Below are 17837 nucleotides of genomic sequence, written 5' to 3' on the forward strand. Positions count from 1 at the left end.
AATAAGGAGGTTTTATAAATGGTAGAAATGTACTTAAATACTACATTAATTGACTCGGCCCATGTTGTCAAAAAAATCTGTAATATCAAATATTCAAAGGTGGATCCTCTATACAACTCTATGTTAGGAACCAAGATGCAGAGGTCTTCCTTCCTCAATCACACAAGTTGCCTTTTACAGAATAAACTGCGATGTTGTGCCGGATAAGTGGCTAACTGACAAATCTACAACTCATGTTGAGAAGCAATTTATCATGAAGCGGGTTTTATAGATCATTCAGTCTCGACTCACCTCTAAAATCGCCATCCATTCCAGTTCAATCCATATTTAAATGCTGGTCAACCATTGATGTCAGACACTTTAATAATAAATGTATGCTGTCACATAGAATGGAGGATGTTTCTGTCAGTTGTGGGTTATCTGATTGTTACATGAACAGAATATGTTTATATTAGTTGTAGATGAAATAAAGTGTGTATATTAATATTGGATAGTTCTAGTAAGTGTGGATTAACTCTAGAGCAGAGGTCTCATACCGGTTCCACAGAGAACCGAGTGTCTGCAGATTTTCGCTCTCACCTTGTACTTTTTTGACTAATTAGGTCACTAATTGGTTTGTTTCAACCCCATCTGGTTGTTTAGGTCTGAACTGGGAACTAATTTAAAGGAAAACCCAAAAACCTGCAGACACATGGCCCTCCGTGGAACCGGTTTGAGACCTCTGCTCTAGACGGACTGACTGACACTGATGGGTTCTTTGGGCCATCTAGTGGACATTATTTACAATACAGTGTTTTAAATCAATTACCATGGAGCATTATAGAATATACAGTATGGTTGAACAAGTATACTAATGTGCTAACAGCTTCAGTTTTTCTGTTTGATATGGTGGTGGCACTGACTAATGAAAACATCAGATGGTAATGTTTGGTTTACTTACAATGTACATCCACAAACACACTTGAAGAGTCCAATGTGTCAAAAGTGCCATACTCAGTTTTGGCCTATCATTTATTGGGATTTTACATTGGGGATTTGGGTTTTAATGGTGTGCAGTGCTACTGATGTTTTTATATTTAGTCAAGCCACATGGATTTCTGACATCCACATAATATATATGGTGGCTCATTAGCAGACTAAGGAGAAAAACTTAGCACAACTGTTGACCTAGACACACATTGAAATCCAAACTGTATACCAGATTCTTCATCAGACTCTCTTAACTCTTCTTCCTCCATTAGCACACTGAACGTAATGATGTCATACCCATACACCTAGGGTGGAGCTGTGTGTCATACCAGGATGTCCCCAAACTTACCAATGTCAAAAAAACATCAGTATTTAACCAGATATTAAATGGCTGACATCGTAGGGTGGTATTAATATTTCTGTAATAACAAACACTATGGAAATTGGCTTTCAGTATTCAAACATTCTTAGACTGTTAATGACAATGGCCGAAAAAAGGTATCTAAATTTACATATATATGGCCATTGATATAATAAGCTAAAGAGATAAAGCATAAAGTAACGAGGCTACAGTAAGCTAAATTCAGTCAGACCTAGCATTGGTACAAACAGGGATCATCAACAGTAATGTAAACAAATATACACATTTACCGATGATAAGACATCGACAATATGACATTGCTAAAAGAGAACAAATTTACAAACAGAAATGTACTCATGTTAGCATTCACGCACAACGATGCAACGGAAAGTGAGCCACAAACCTAGCTAAACATTGCACTCTTGCTGACCAAAACTAATCTTAACCCTTGTTTAACGTCACTGCCTAATGGGGTTTCTCACAGAAGCATAAGCGATTGTGAATGGTTTTTGCAGGTGGTGGCCTCAGACAGTTTCTCTCTCCTTATCCTTCCTGACTGATTCTTCTTTAGTTTTGCATTTGTCTAGTGTCCTTGTCAATACTGGTGGCATTAGGCGGTGCCTGCAGTCCATTCAGGTTGCCACATGTTGTCCAGCACATGTTGTCCAGTTTGTATGTTTCTGACCACCAAACAGTGGTCAGAAACATACAAACACCCTCCATGAGGGTGGCATGAGGGCCCAACATCCGCTAGAGGGACCCTTTGCTCACGAAACAGCACCATGCAGATCAATTGGCATTCACAAAAGAACAGCAACATTGGCAAGTCGTTCTCCTCCCCAGACCTGAAACCAATTGAAAACCTGAGGGACATTATGTTTTCATGCCTCCGACGCTGCCAAGTAGCGCCACAGACTGTCCAGGAGCTCACTGATGCCCTGATCCAATACGTCATCTGCCGTCTCAACAGGAGCATGCCCAGACGTTGTCAGGAGTGCATACAGGAACTTGGGAGCCATACACATTACTAAGTCACATTATGAGTTGATGTGGAAAAGTTGGAAAAGCTTTTGATTTCAATTATTTGCTTACTAATCATGCCCTTAATCAGTTAGTAGTTTTGGTTTCCATTGACTGCTGTTACGTCATTTTATTCTCAACGAATTACACAATGAACAGTAAAGATTTTGATGCCCAGACTTCCCTCTCCCCAGACACTTCCTCCAGCTCTTCCGGGGGGACACCGAGGCGTTCCCAGGACAGCCGGGAGACATAGTCCCTCCAGCGTGTCCTAGGTCTGGGACGGGACCGGAACACCTTCCCAGGAAGGTGAAAACATCATACACGACTACATCAAGAAAGGAAGGTATTGCTTTAAAGTGGAGATTCTGTTTTTCCCCATGTTACAGATCCCTGCACCAGTCTACATCTGTCTATAGTTAGCAACTACTGTTTGACAACACCTGAACATTAACCTGACTACTGATGGAATTTGAATAATGTCCGCTCCTGTACAACACTGTCTGTGATATGTACTGTACATCCTGAATATGCTATACTCATTTCAGCAGCAAAGCAGCCATTGTGGAAAATGTTTCATCTATTTAACTCTGTAAGGGACCAAGAAGCTGAAGCAGTGATGAATTCCTAACTTTGTAACGTAGGCTGTTTTCAAGAGAACATGAATCTTTGATGCATAATGGGTTAATGTCCTGCTGATTGGTCTACAAATATTATTGGGTCGTTTTTGCATCAGGCAAAGATTTTCAAGTGTCAGTCTCAACTTCACAACCAGTGATGTCATGTGTTATGTCCTGTGGTCCACCCAACACCTAATCAACCCCTCATAGATAAAATGACCACATCTTCTGTTGCTAGGGGAGAGTGGGTTTTTATGCTGTGTGTGCATTGTGTGTTTTTGTTATATGTTACAACTTCATACAACTTCATTCATTCTGCGATTCTCAATTGAGCTGTCCTTGGAGAACGGATAGGTAACCCTAGGGTTTACACCTTCCTGTAGATGACCTGTTGTTATATACACTAGGTTAGAAGTGATTGGCTGTCCCTTTGTTTATTATAGCAGTCAGGTAAAGTTATAATGGGTTTAGCTTGTGACAGGCAGTGTAAGCAAGCAAGCAAGTTTATTCATATAGTACAATTCATACATAGTGTGGGTCTTCCGGTGTGACGTATGGACTTCCTGTATGACGTGTGTTAGAGTGGGTCTTCTGGTGTGACGTATGGACTTCCTGTACGACGTGTTACTGTGGGTCTTCTGGTGTGACGTATGGACTTCCTGTATGACGTGTGTTAGAGTGGGTCTTCTGGTGTGACGTATGGACTTCCTGTATGACGTGTGTTAATATGTGTCTTCCGGTGTGACGTATGGACTTCCTGTATGACGTGTGTTAATATGTGTCTTCCGGTGTGACGTATGGACTTCCTGTATGACGTGTGTTAATATGTGTCTTCCGGTGTGACGTATGGACTTCCTGTATGACGTGTGTTAATATGTGTCTTCCGGTGTGACGTATGGACTTCCTGTATGACGTGTGTTAGTGTGGGTCTTCCGGTGTGACGTATGGACTTCCTGTATGACGTGTGTTAGAGTGGGTCTTCTGGGGTGACGTATGGACTTCCTGTACGACATGTGCTAGTGTGGGTCTTCCGGTGTGACGTATGGACTTCCTGTATGACGTGTTATTGTGGTTATTCCGGTGTGATGTATGCCGTATGTCCGGTGACTTTGTGATTTATGATTACATTGATGTGTCCGCGTTTGATGTTTTACAGCGACTGATGAGCAACCCAGACTAGTGTTATAACAGGTGGGTTATGTTTGATGATGAAACATATAAATAAGTGTCATGTTGTGTCCTCTCTCTATTGTAATGTCATAATATTCATGTCCACTGGGTGGCACCGTTTGGTTACATGTTGAACTATGTGAGCGAAGAAGAAGGGAGAGTAAAAAGAAAAACAATGCTAAGCTACTGCTCGTGTCTGTTGGTTTTTAAATACATTCCTCCTTCAATATAACATGTCAGCGGTAAGATGTTTGGTGTTCAACAAAAGGGTGCCAGGGTCCACTGACAAGCGGTACAACAGATGTGAACTTCCAAGTTTTACAATGTGCGTGTAGCATGGTGTTTTTCCACAAGCACAGAATTGCATGTGGGGGACATTCTTTTTGAGTAAGATATAAATAAGGGGTTAGGGACTTACGATTTGGAGTGTTTTCAGCCCATTTTTCATTTTAACAAGAAGTGGGTCTTAAGATCAGATCTGCCCGGTAATAATGATCCCCTAATAACCACTACAGTTTTTTACAATCGCTATGACAGTTTTTTCAATACATTTAACAAGTTTGCTAAACTCTTAACGCACCAACACACCTAAAACACACAATTGGCAAAACGGTTAATTTCATGCTCAAAATCACACATTGTAAACTAAACATGTTTCAAAATCAAATAATTATTCAAAACACTAACACATGTTCTCTTCCAACAGGAACATTTAGTCAATCATAACACAATGACAAAAAAAACACTGTCATCAGCTGAAATTACAGAAACTGCATTATTTTAGATTGTGTTTGCACTGCAGTTTCTTTTGATGCCTCTCTACATTTTTGTTTTGTTGGGTTTAGTAAATGCATGCATTTTGTTTCTTTTGCTGCAGAAATTCAATACAAAAAATGAATGACCATCTTAGAGTAGCTTTATAGAATGTACAGTTTATGAAAAAAAAAAAGACAGAGACAGAATTGCTGCAGTAAAGACTTTATTTGTAAAAGGACATTGCTGCAAGATATACAAACAGAAAAAGCACTGGAAAAATAATAAAAAAAACAAAGTAATCTTCTAATCTGCCCGGTCTTCTGCATTTGGCCACATGTTCTCATCCTCTACACTCCTCTCCCTTGTCCTTGCCCCACTCCTCTCCCTTGTCCTTGCCCCACTCCTCTCCCTTGTCCTTGCCCCACTCCTCTCCCTTGTCCTTGCCCCACTCCTCTCCCTTGTCCTTGCCCCACTCCTCTCCCTTGTCCTTGCCCCAGTCCTCTCCCTTGTCCTTGTCCTTGTCCCACTCCTCTCCCTTGTCCTTGCCCCACTCCTCTCCCTTGTCCTTGCCCCACTCCTCTCCCTTGTCCTTGCCCCACTCCTCTCCCTTGTCCTTGCCCCACTCCTCTCCCTTGTCCTTGTCCCACTCCTCTCCCTTGTCCTTGTCCTTGTCCCACTCCTCTCCCTTGTCCTTGTCCCACTCCTCTCCCTTGTCCTTGTCCTTGTCCCACTCCTCTCCCTTGTCCTTGTCCTTGTCCTTGTCCCACTCCTCTCCCTTGTCCTTTTCCTTGTCCCAGTCCTCTCCCTTGTCCTGGTACTCGTCTTCCTCTCCGTCGTGAAGGCATTTTTTTCTTTCTTTCTTTCTTTCTTTCTTTCTTTCTTTCTTTCTTTCTTTCTTTGTGTTGCTCCATATTGTTCCTTTTCCACACAATATCAGCCCAAAGAGTACTCTTTTAGAACATATGATCATGCGATTGAAAGAACCTCAACACTTGAGTGTGCTTCCTAGATGGGAATCAGCTGTGATTTATATATTTGCATAACTTCAATAAGCTGTTTCTCATTAGCAATGGAATAAGATACAGGGAATATATTTGTGTTTCAATTCACAATATAAACAGCTGTTTACCTTGACTTTAGCCTGTAAGGTTAGGTTTAGAACATGGTGTTATCTGTTCTGACATACAGTGTGAAAGCATTTGTAAATTTGACTGTAAAATTACATTGTTTTGGTCTTGGTTGAGCTTGTGTGTAAAAGAAGTTCAAGCATTTTAAATTTGTGTTAACTGTATGCATTTTGTGTCAAAGCAACAAGAAATGTGTTAATTGTATAGCCTACAAAGATGGATGTTGTGCTAGCCGTGTTAAGAGTTTAGGAAACTTGTTAAATGTATTGAAAAAACTGTCATAGCGATTGTAAAAAACTGTAATACAAACTGTAGTACATGCAGGTTAAAAAGCATCCCATGCTTCACGGTTTGTAATCCAACACAAAACCACAGCAAACAAACATCACACAAGCAATGCTATTATTTTGAAGGAACAGTTATGGCCTGGGCCAACCAGACAATATATGGGTGGATTGTCTCGCGGTTGGGGTTTAAGATATTGTTAAAAATAAAAACAAGGATTTTGTAATAAAAATGGTTGTTTTAAGACGGCATTAACTTTTAAGTTGCATTACATGGCAAAACATTAAAAAGTTACTCAGACGGTAGCATATACATTTGCATGAACAGCGGTGAATCGTTTACAGGCCAAGATATGTGATTTGAGGTAATCAAAACATTTGTAAAGGCGTCTTTTGAAATTGTACAACGGGGATCAACGCCAGATTGTATTTGCGAATACCGGTTTGTTTAGTATGGGCGGATGCTGTGACTTCCATGTAAGATGTGTTGCATTCTCGTAACCAACCGATTTTTGATTGTTGTATTACGGTCTTGTGTTTGTTAAATGTTGAACAGATTAATGGCGATATGGTGACAATAGCCAGCGTTTGTATGTAAGTGGATGAGTTCATCGTTAATATATACAAATATTTGACGCAATCTCACGGTTGAGCCGCGATAACTAACGAGAATGGCGTTTCTACCGGACAGGAATCAACATATTTGGTTGTCAAACGTCAACAATCATTTGAACTAAATAGTGAAGTTTTATCCTGAATTTTTTATCATTGCAGCCTGCATAGTTCTAACACAATTTCAATCTAACGTGAAGAGTGATGACATGCAACCAATCACAAAGTTAAGAGGCGTGACCTGCCGGAGGCGCACCGTGAGGTACCTAGCCTGCCCACATACCGTTACCATGGCATGTGGACAATAAACACCTACTCCTGTCGCCATTCCTTGCACCCACGGCCCAATACTTATTCCCCCATTCCATGGGAGCCTCTTGTGTATGTGGGGTGTGGTGTTCCCTCCCCCGGGAGGCGTGCAGAACAGTTGTCAGGATATGCTATCTCCACCATACGTTTTCCTGCCCCAGAGGGTTTACGTCTGGGTCAGGTGTGTCATACGTTTTCCTGCCCCAGAGGGTTTACGTCTGGGTCAGGTGTGTCATACGTTTTCCTGTCCCAGAGGGTTTACGACTGGGTCAGGTGTGTCATACGTTTTCCTGCCCCAGAGGGTTTACGTCTGGGTCAGGTGTGTCATACGTTTTCCTGCCCCAGAGGGTTTACGTCTGGGTCAGCTGTGTCATACGTTTTCCTGCCCCAGAGGGTTTACGTCTGGGTCAGGTGTGTCATACGTTTTCCTGCCCCAGAGGGTTTACGTCTGGGTCAGGTGTGTCATACGTTTTCCTGCCCCAGAGGGTTTACGTCTGGGTCAGGTGTGTCATATGTTTTCCTGTCCCAGAGGGTTTACGTCTGGGTCAGGTGTGTCATACGTTTTCTTGTCCCAGAGGGTTTACGTCTGGGTCAGCTGTGTCATACATTTTCCTGTCCCAGAGGGTTTACGTCTGGGTCAGGTGTGTCATATGTTTTCCTGCCCCAGAGTGTTTACGACTGGGTCAGCTGTGTCATACGTTTTCCTGTCCCAGAGGGTTTACGTCTGGGTCAGGTGTGTCATACGTTTTCCTGTCCCAGAGGGTTTACGACTGGGTCAGCTGTGTCATACGTTTTCCTGTCCCAGAGGGTTTATGTCTGGGTCAGGTGTGTCATACGTTTTCCTGCCCCAGAGGGTTTACGTCTGGGTCAGGTGTGTCATACGTTTTCCTGTCCCAGAAGGTTTAAGTCTGGGTCAGGTGTGTCATACGTTTTCCTGCCCCAGAGGGTTTTTGTGTGGGTCAGTTGTGTTCCTCTCCACTAACAAGCCATTGGATAGATGTTACATCAGGCATTATTACAGGAACTGTCTATACTGTAGCAGATGTATAAACTACGATATTTGTAGTTTAGAATATTTTTAACATGTTAAATAATACATTTATACTGAATTAATCAAATTCAGTATAAAAATAAAAAATAATTAATCAATAGTATAATGGTGAAAGAAGTGTGTTTATGATTTTATATTTCTGTTACATTAACATTCAGCAGGACAGGTGCTCACATTAATATATTGTCAATACGAGAAATGAATTCAATAGTTTTACCAAAAAACACAATTTACTAAAAAAACTGTACAATTATTACTTAATCAGACGATTTTCAAGCAGAATTATAACAAAAATGTATTATTAATTAAGTATATATGTATGCAAATAAAAAAAAATCACAGAGGGGAATAAACTAATCAGGTCTTGTTGTGGTCAGGTCTTGTTGTGTTCAGGTCTTGTTGTGGTCAGGTCTTGTTGTGTTCATATCCTGTTGTGTTCAGAGCATCTTGGTTCTGGTCTTGTTGTGTTCAGGTCCTCTTGGTTCTGGTCTTGTTGACTGTGCTGTACAACACAGTGGGTTCCTCCTCAACTCCACGTGTTTCCGGTCTAAAGAGGAACAGAAATAAATGAGAACCCATGTTCCTAAAATCACAAATTTCCCTTTTGGAAATATTTTACTACCTTTTTCTCTACTTCATAATTATTTGAGTGGCCATTGTGACTTGACCACTGTGTCACAGCTTCTGTAAGAAACACTAAGTACTTATTTATATTACAATTTATATATTCCGAGACATTCTGAAAACTATTTTATAGTTCAAACTATTTTATTTCGTTGTGTAAACTTGCATGTATTGATAGTTTGCGACATCACCTTCCAGGGTTGTCTGTGCCACAACTCTCGATTTTCCCTCCCTAATGCCCTCAGTATCACACGGTATGTCTCAAACATGCCAGTGTGTATTTAAACGCAATGGAAATTATGCAAACTAAGATGTCTAATTGTATTCTCTCTCTCATAATGTAAATTACCCATCAGGCTGAAAAGACCTTGAAGTGTATTTAAAAAAAAAAGAGTTATAATCACTTAGATTTTGACATGATACATAAGACTGGGATTGGAGGAGAATAGCCTCCATTCTTGATGTTGAAATGGCCTGGTTCTTTTTACATAACAATTTACAAATGAGACACTTGCTTCTTTTAGAAAATAAAATCTAAATTCGAGTATTACTTATCTGCCAGGACTGAGAATAGTAATGACTGTTTTATTAAAAAAATTTCTGCATCAAATCAATACAGACAAAATGGTTCCACATTTACTGTTTCTGCGAAACATAAAGTCTTCAAAGACATCGACTAAGACAAAGAAGCTGGTCTGGGCAAACACACCTGCTGAGTTCCTTGCATACCTCTTTTATCTTCCCTTTGAGCATAAAATGTAATTCCTAGTGTTTGGAAATCGGCCATTGTCATACACCTGTGAAAAGCGTTGAATCGTCTTACCTAAATAACGATGGGCCCACTAAAATTTATTTTTAATTTTTTAGAAAAGTGCACAACACCACCAGTGTTGTTATTTAATATAACCTGATAGATTAAATGGACAGGATACTGGATATTTCTCTTCATTAATCTATCAAAAGCTTTTGACAATGTTGATTACATGATCATAAAGGGCTTTATAAAATATTTTTAAATAATTTAATGATTGGTGTCTACATCTACAATAATTTATATCGTTTAAATGACCTTGATGCTCTCTGTGTGACAACGGTTGATCCTGTTGATGTAATGACAGAATATAGTCACCGGGTGGCAGCACTGGGACAAATGAATTTCACAGCAGCATACTGGACTTCCTCTTCCTGAGGTTGAGACAGTTGGACGGTGGAAGAGTAGTGGACGCTGGCATAGTGAAGGTCATCCTGGTTGTCTGTGTCTGCTGTCTGTGCTGCAGTAGAGGTCATGACCATGTCTGATACATTGTCATACACAGGACTGGAGTCTGTCTGATTGGACAAGAGGACAGGCAACATGAGAAGAGGAAATATTCCATTGTTCAATAGATCCAATGTTATTAACAGACATACCTGTCCATGGCTTTGTGTGTCTCTGAAGTTTCCTTCATCACATGTTGATTGGGAGGACTTCTTCCTTCAATGCATATTTAGGAATTAATGAAGTCAATAATTATTACTTCTAAATGCAAAAGTGAAATTTGGTTTAAAAAAATATACCAATCCTTCCTCACCTGAACCAGATGAGTCCAGAGAGACAGAGGATGAGAACCAGAACAACCACTGTGAGTCCTACAGATGGAGTCAAAACTGATGTTGGTTTCCCTGAAATACAATGTAGATGATATACACTGAACAAAAAATGCAACACTCAAATATTGTTCACAAATCTATCTAAATCTGTGTTAGTGAGCACTTCTCCTTTGCTGAGATAATCCATCCACATCACAGGTGTGGCATATTAAGATGCTGATTAGACAGCACGAGGACGAGAAGCATGCAGATGAGCTTCCCTGAGATGGTTTCTGACAGTTTGTGCAAAACTTTTTGGTTCTGCAAACCGATTGTTGCAGCAGCTGTCTGGGTGGCTGGTCTCAGATGATCTAGGAGGTGAAGATGCTGGATGTGGAGGTCCTGGGCTGGTGTGGTTACACGTGGTCTGCGGTTGTGAGGCCGGTTGGATGTACTGCCAAATTCTCTGAAACGCCTTTGAGACGGTTTATGGTAGAGAAATGAACATTCAATTTACTGGCAACAGCTCTGGTTGACATGCCTGCAGTCAGCACGCCAGTTTCACGCTCCCTCAAAACTTGCGACATCTGTGGCATTGTGCTGTGTGATGGAACTGCACTTTTTAGAGTGGCTTTTTATTGTGGCCAGCCTAAGGCACACCTGTGCAATAATAATGCAGTCTAATCAGCATCTTGATATGCCACACCTGTGAGGTGGATGGATTATCTCGACAAAGGATAAATGCTCACTTACCCAGATTTAGACAGAAATAGGCCTTTTGTGTACATAGAGAAAGTCTTGGATCTTTGTGTTCAGCTCATGATAAATGGCGGCAAAAACAAGTGTTGCGTTTATAATTTTGTTCAGTGTATATAATACACTGTGGATGATATTTAAAAATTGCACTTCATAATGTATTAAAAATCAATGTATCCAGGCCTTTCATGCAATCTTTATTGAGATAAACTCATATCTTATTATGGTGACGTGTAATATGAAAATCATAATTATTCAAATGAGAATAAAGGGTAATTTTTGTAGTGAAGTATTGAAGATCAAACTTCAACCTGCAACAATGATCATCAGAACTGTGGAGTCCTTATAAACAATTCCATTCTCAGCCTCACAGTAATATTCTCCACTGTCCTCAGATGTGATGTTAGTGATGCTGTAAGTCTGTCCTGATGCTTTTGGTGAGGTTACAGTCTTCTTGTACCAGATGTATTTGTCCACAGGTGGGTTGGCATCACTGCTGCAGGTCAGAGTCACTGAACTGCCCTCCATTATTTCACCAGAGGGACTGACTGACACTGAGGGGATTTTTGGGCCATCTGGGGGTCATTATAAAAGAATACAATGTTTTAAAACGATTAATTATTGTAAAAGGCATTATGAAACTTGGACTCATGTTATGATTGTTCAAGTTACATACTAAATTAATAGCTCTACATATCATAATGTAAGTATTCATTGAGGCTTTTGTTTTCCTGTTTTATATTTTAGCATTGACTAATTAAAAAAATCACATGGTTATGTGTACTTACAATGAACGTCCACAGACACTGAGGAAGAGTTGAGACGTCCATATTTATTCTCAGCATCACAGTAATATTCTCCACTGTCCTCAGATGTGATGTTAGTGATGCTGTAAGTCTGTCTTGATGCTTTTGGTGAGGTTACAGTCTTCTTATACCAGGAGTATTTGTACACAGGTGGGTTGACATCACTGCTGCAGGTCAGAGACACTGAACTGCCCTCCACTATTTCACCAGATGGACTGACTGACACTGAGGGGTTCTTTGGAGAATCTTTTATAAAGTAATTATATTAGTAATTCAGGAATTTCCAAAAACAGCAACAACCCTTGTTTGTTAGGAAGATGTTGTATTAATATGGGTCGATTTTATAACGGAAAATATTTGTTTTCATTTAATCAAATAATGCAAAAATGTAATTTCATTAAAAAAAATCTACAATCAAAGATGCATAATTTAATAAATATGATCCAAAACAGAATTCTGTGCATTTTCTTGTAATAACATCCACTGAATTGTTCATATGAAGACAGTAAACATCTCTATAATGACCTTCATCTCCTCATTACAGGTAAAGGAACAACACCATGATCTTCTAGAAGGTTCTCCTCTGTTAAGATACAAACATGATTAAAATCTCCACAGAAATGTTAAAATTATGAGACCACTGCAAATTGAATGCTTCAATTTCTCACTCAAAACGGTCTATATTTCCCATGCAAATTCAGGGGGAAATCCTAAATCACACTGATATTCCCTACACTGTTCAATAATTTTATTCTCTAACTAAAAGAAACTGATTGAACTCTGGAATTTCTGCAATCAGGAAATGTCTAACAGATTTAGTTTGATACAATCGGCCATTGTTCATCAATGAGCATGAAGAGATGACTAATGGGGTCCATTTGGGATTCAACAATATTAAGGTCACTGTGAGACAGGTTGTGGTCACTGTGAGACAGGGTGAGGTCACTGTGAGACAGGGTGAGATCACTTTGAGACGAGGTGAGGTCACTGAGACAGGGTGAGATTTAGGAGGAGCTTGACCATTTTAATATAGTGGTAATGTGACCGGAGTGCACCTTACTAATTAAGGGCCTTAATTAACCAATCAAGTAAAAGGAGGTAAAGAGACTCCAGACCCTCAGCCCTCCATGGAGTCAGACACCTGTGATTTACTGTACAACATAAAATATATAAAATATTCAATATGATCAAGTCCCCATCCATTTCATGTACTTACATGTGACATCGAGAGTCTTTTCAGGAGACAGGAGAGTCTCATGACCTTTGACACCACAGGAGTATCTGCCTGCATCTTCACTGCTGACTGAGAGGATATGGACAGTAGAGTTGGTGTTGGTGTTTTCTATAGGCTGTCCATTCTTATACCAACTGTATTCTGGGTTGGGGTCCAGACTACAATTAGTTGTACATGTCAGAGTGACCCTGTTCCCCTCTGACACAGATGTAGGCTCCATCTCCAACACAACATCTATAGTAAAACAACATAGTGGCTCAATATATATAACAACTCAGAGTGTGGGATACAAGGTTGATCTTCTCTGTGAGTTCAGTTTTACCTGTGACAGTAAGAGTTGTTCCAGGGAAACTATGAGCCCATTCAATGTTGTATGTTTTAAAAATGAAGCGATACTCAGCTGAGTCCTCCTCTCTCAGATCTGTGATTCTCAGGGTGGAGGTACCTCTGTATCTACTACTCTCTTGGTTAGAATATTCCACCCGACCTGCATACCCTGGGTCTGTGGTTAGGTCCTCAGGGATCAACTTATCCCTCCACCTACCACTCTGTTTAGGACTAAACCACAGTGATGATGTGACCGTATTACGACCAACATAAGTACAGGATATGTCCACTGATGACCCCTTCAAGACACAGATTCTCCTCTTGGTGTAAGTCACTCTGTTGCAGATCTGACCCAGAACACCTGAAACACAGTGACACAACAAGAGGAACAAGAGTGACAGAACTAAGACAATAAGACATTATCTTAGTTCTTTAGAAGCATTTCTTACATTTTGTAACTCAACAAGATGTTCTGAATGCTAAGGTATTGCTAAGGTGCTAAGGTGTTCTAATTGTGTAGTTTACTGCTTTACAATAGACACAAGTCATGTCTTGTGCTTGTAATATATTAATATGATCACATCTCAAAAACAGCCTAATTCAATTTCTGCATTTCTGTCCTTTTCATGAAAACACACATTTGATATACTATAATTCAATAGTGGGTACAAAGACGTGAATTATGTGACCACATAAAAGTAAAAACAAATCCAACATTGCATAAGGCAGGGATTCCCAAAGTGTGGTACGCGCACCCCCAGGGGTACGCGAGCTGCTACCAGGGGGTGCGTGAGAGGAAAAATGTAATGGCGGTCTGTTTTTTTCTCTCCATACAATAAAAAAAACATGAACAGTAAACATTTCCATAATCGCTTTTATTTTAAATAAAAAACTATAATTTATTTGTTTTATTTTTAGAAACGTAGAAGACAGCTGCTTTCTTCTACGCACTGCTTTTCTTTTATGCACTACAGCCGCTATTATAAGCGTGCCGACTCGTTTCATTCATTCATTCCATATAAATATAATAAATATGCTTAACTGGCTGAAATCAGGGAAACAGTCAAGTGAGACGTCTAATGATAAAGTTGTTAGTCACGAAAGAGGAGAGGGACCAAGAGAGAATGAGGATTTGGAGGCAACAGGGATGGAGAAAATAGAGAAACAAAATGAGTGGGAGTCAGAAGTTGCGCCGGAGGTAACTGAACCGTTGTGTTATAATGATGATGATGATGATGATGCTAGCTCCACGTTCATTAAATAGGCCTAGCCGACTATTGCTGCAATGTTTCTTTTACGCGGCTGAAAATAACCGTGCTTTCTGAGCCTGTGTCTGCCACTTGTCCTCTTAAAAGTGCAAGCTTGTGCGTAGCTTTGTTGCATTATATTGAAACATTGTTGATGTTGTTATTGTCATGCGTGTTCTGGTAATTTGCGCATGATTAAACATGAGTCTATATGGCGATAAAACAAAGCTTTGTTGTTTGTTTTTTTTGGGTTTTTTTTGAAGTGGGGATTGGGGGTGCGCCAACCCGGTTGGGACATAGAAGGGGGTGCGCAGGAAAAAAAGTTTGGGAACCGCTGGCATAAAGTATTGCACCAAATGATTAAATGACAGTTATCTAAAAATAAATAAAAAACCAAGGACACAATAATGATACATTAAATAAACACTCACACACTGTAGGAGAGTGGAGATCCTCATGACCTTTAACAGAACAGGAGTAACTGTCTCTATGGTTACTGTAGACTGAGTCTTTGTACTGGGGGGAGGAGCTCTCATCTATCTGTTGTCCGTTCTTATACCAGATGTAGGTGGGGTTACCAGTCAGAGGACAGGTGGTTCTACAGGTCAGTATCTTTCTGTATGACCACTCTGTAGGACTCACCTCCACCTGAAGACCTGAATGATTAACATGTGGTGAAATGATTAAATACATGAATACATGAACCTCTGTGTTAATAACAGGTGGTGTTATATAACATTGTAGTTGTTGTATATCCATATCTACTCCACCTAAAACCACATCACTTTAAAAGCATTAATAAATGACCTCCAATTGACACAAAAAAACCCTTCCACCCAGCCATCATAAACACAAAAACGATTTTCCAGAACTAAATAGAATAGAACCACATACAGCAATTGTAGTATATTACTGTACCTGCGACAGACAGAGTGATTCCAGGATTTCCAGTAAATACCCATCCAGACTGATCTGTTATGAATCTGAACATGTACTCAGCTGAGTCACTCTCTCTCAGGTCTGTGATTATCAGGGTGTGGCTGTTCTTCTCATCATTACGGTACGTCACACGACCTCTGTAGTCTGGGTCAACCAACAGATTTGCAGGATTCCAAACAACATATTTCTTTGTGAACCAGAAGGTTGATGAGACTTTATGACCACTTGGATACTTGTAGGTGCAGCTCAGCTCCACTGCTGACCACTTCAAGACACAGATACTCTGAGTGGAGTAGGTCACATCCCAGTCACCCTGACCCAGTACCACTGAAACACAGTCACATGACAACATGGGATCATGATTAAAATAAGATCAATTTACACCAACAGTTGGATTTGGCCCAAACGTGTTGGTGTAGTTGATGAGTGAAGAACCATAACAAAATCAAACAAAATATGTTTCCTTTTTACAGATTAATGTAGAAATTAGACCATACCTGTCCGAGACCAGAGAAAGACCACCCACACACTTCCTGTTGTTCTCAGGGCCATTGTTAGACCTCCCTGTAATCTCAGAAATACATAAACAACATATGATGTAGCTGCTGGATGAATAAACACATTGATATATAAAAAGCCCAAAATAATTGTTCTGTGATATAGTGAAACAGATAACCTTCAGTCTATATATATAACCTTGAGTATATACAGATAACCTTGAGTCTATACAGATAACCTTGAGTATATACAGATAACCTTGAGTATATACAGACTGAATACACAACACTGTGAGGGTCCTCTGGGACAGATTGAATACACAACACTGTGAGGGTCCTCTGGGACAGACTGAATACACAACACTGTGAGGGTCCTCTAGGACAGACTGAATACACAACACTGTGAGGGTCCTCTGGGACAGACTGAATACACAACACTGTGAGGGTCCTCTCGGACAGACTGAATACACAACACTGTGAGGGTCCTCTGGGACAGACTGAATACATAACACTGAGAGGGTCCTCTGGGAAAGACTGAATACACAACAATGTGAGGGTCCCCTGGATTTTTCTCGATTGCTTACAAGCATCGGTCAATACTGAAACCACAATAACAAAACTCTTTACACATTGTGCATTACCAACATGCTTCATTGCAAAACAGTTAAGCTCACCCCCAAAACTCACTTAAACCACCAAAATACTTCATACATGTCTCAAAACAAGCTTGTTCCACCAAAACACTGGCAACAATTCTCACTCAGAAACACACATTTTCACTCGTAACACACTGACCTAAAAACACTAACAACATGGAGCATTACATAAATGACAAAGTTTTATTTTGTAAGTTTCTCTAAAAAATGTTTCACATAAATCACTCTCAAAACACCTCACTTCACTGTAATGTATATGGAACAAGAATGAATTAGAAATGCAGCAAATTGAAGGAATATCTTTATTCTTTCTATATCTTTGCAAATAGTAAATTACACTTTTGAAAAATAAAAAGTTCAAACAAAAAACTTTTGTGTAACAGCAAACCATCATTGGACAGTGCTGCACACATTGTGATGTTAGCTCCTCTCTGGCCTGGGACATCCACGGTGGCTCTCTGACCAATCACATTTCTTCCCCTGATTTTTGCCAGGTTGAATCCAGCTTCATCCACAAAAATTAATTCATATGCAGTTTGACTGGCTTCCATCTCCATCACTCTCTAAAATAACTGTAAATACATTATGCGTAGATGTGTATATAGCCTGTTTAGGCTTTCCTGGATATATTGATACCAGAGTTCTTTCACACATTTGCTGTTTCTCTCTAAAGGTTCAGTGTACCACACTTGGGTCAGTTTTCAGTTGAAACTGCAATCAACTGTGTTCGGATTGACTAAATATTCTAACACTATTTCAATTTTCTAACAAATATCAAACAGTTTCTTTATAATTCAGTCTGGTTACTGCAGAAATGCACAACAGTTGCCATCATTCTGTTTTGAATGTGTTTTGAACAGTTTTGGGAACAGTGTGTAAGCATTTGAGAAAACATGTGCTGTG

The 17837-nt window shown here is 40.0% G+C and overlaps 1 protein-coding gene across 1 annotated transcript; it reads right to left on the minus strand.

Annotated features, from left to right (window-relative positions):
- Positions 1-8646: 8646 nt before the first annotated feature.
- LOC114839867 (B-cell receptor CD22-like) lies at positions 8647-16333 on the minus strand. The gene is made up of 11 exons (XM_029122515.2): positions 16279-16333; positions 15761-16108; positions 15274-15498; positions 13591-13956; positions 13251-13502; positions 12017-12280; positions 11774-11803; positions 10475-10532; positions 10314-10377; positions 10033-10232; positions 8647-8826 (listed from the first exon to the last, which is right to left on the minus strand). The coding sequence occupies exons 1-11, from the start codon at positions 16331-16333 to the stop codon at positions 8748-8750; spliced, it is 1941 nt and encodes a 646-aa protein (XP_028978348.2). The 3' UTR covers positions 8647-8747.
- Between the last annotated feature and the right edge of the window lie 1504 nt (positions 16334-17837).

Source organism: Esox lucius, chromosome 9 (assembly GCF_011004845.1).
Source record: "Esox lucius isolate fEsoLuc1 chromosome 9, fEsoLuc1.pri, whole genome shotgun sequence".
Classification (NCBI taxonomy): domain Eukaryota; kingdom Metazoa; phylum Chordata; class Actinopteri; order Esociformes; family Esocidae; genus Esox; species Esox lucius.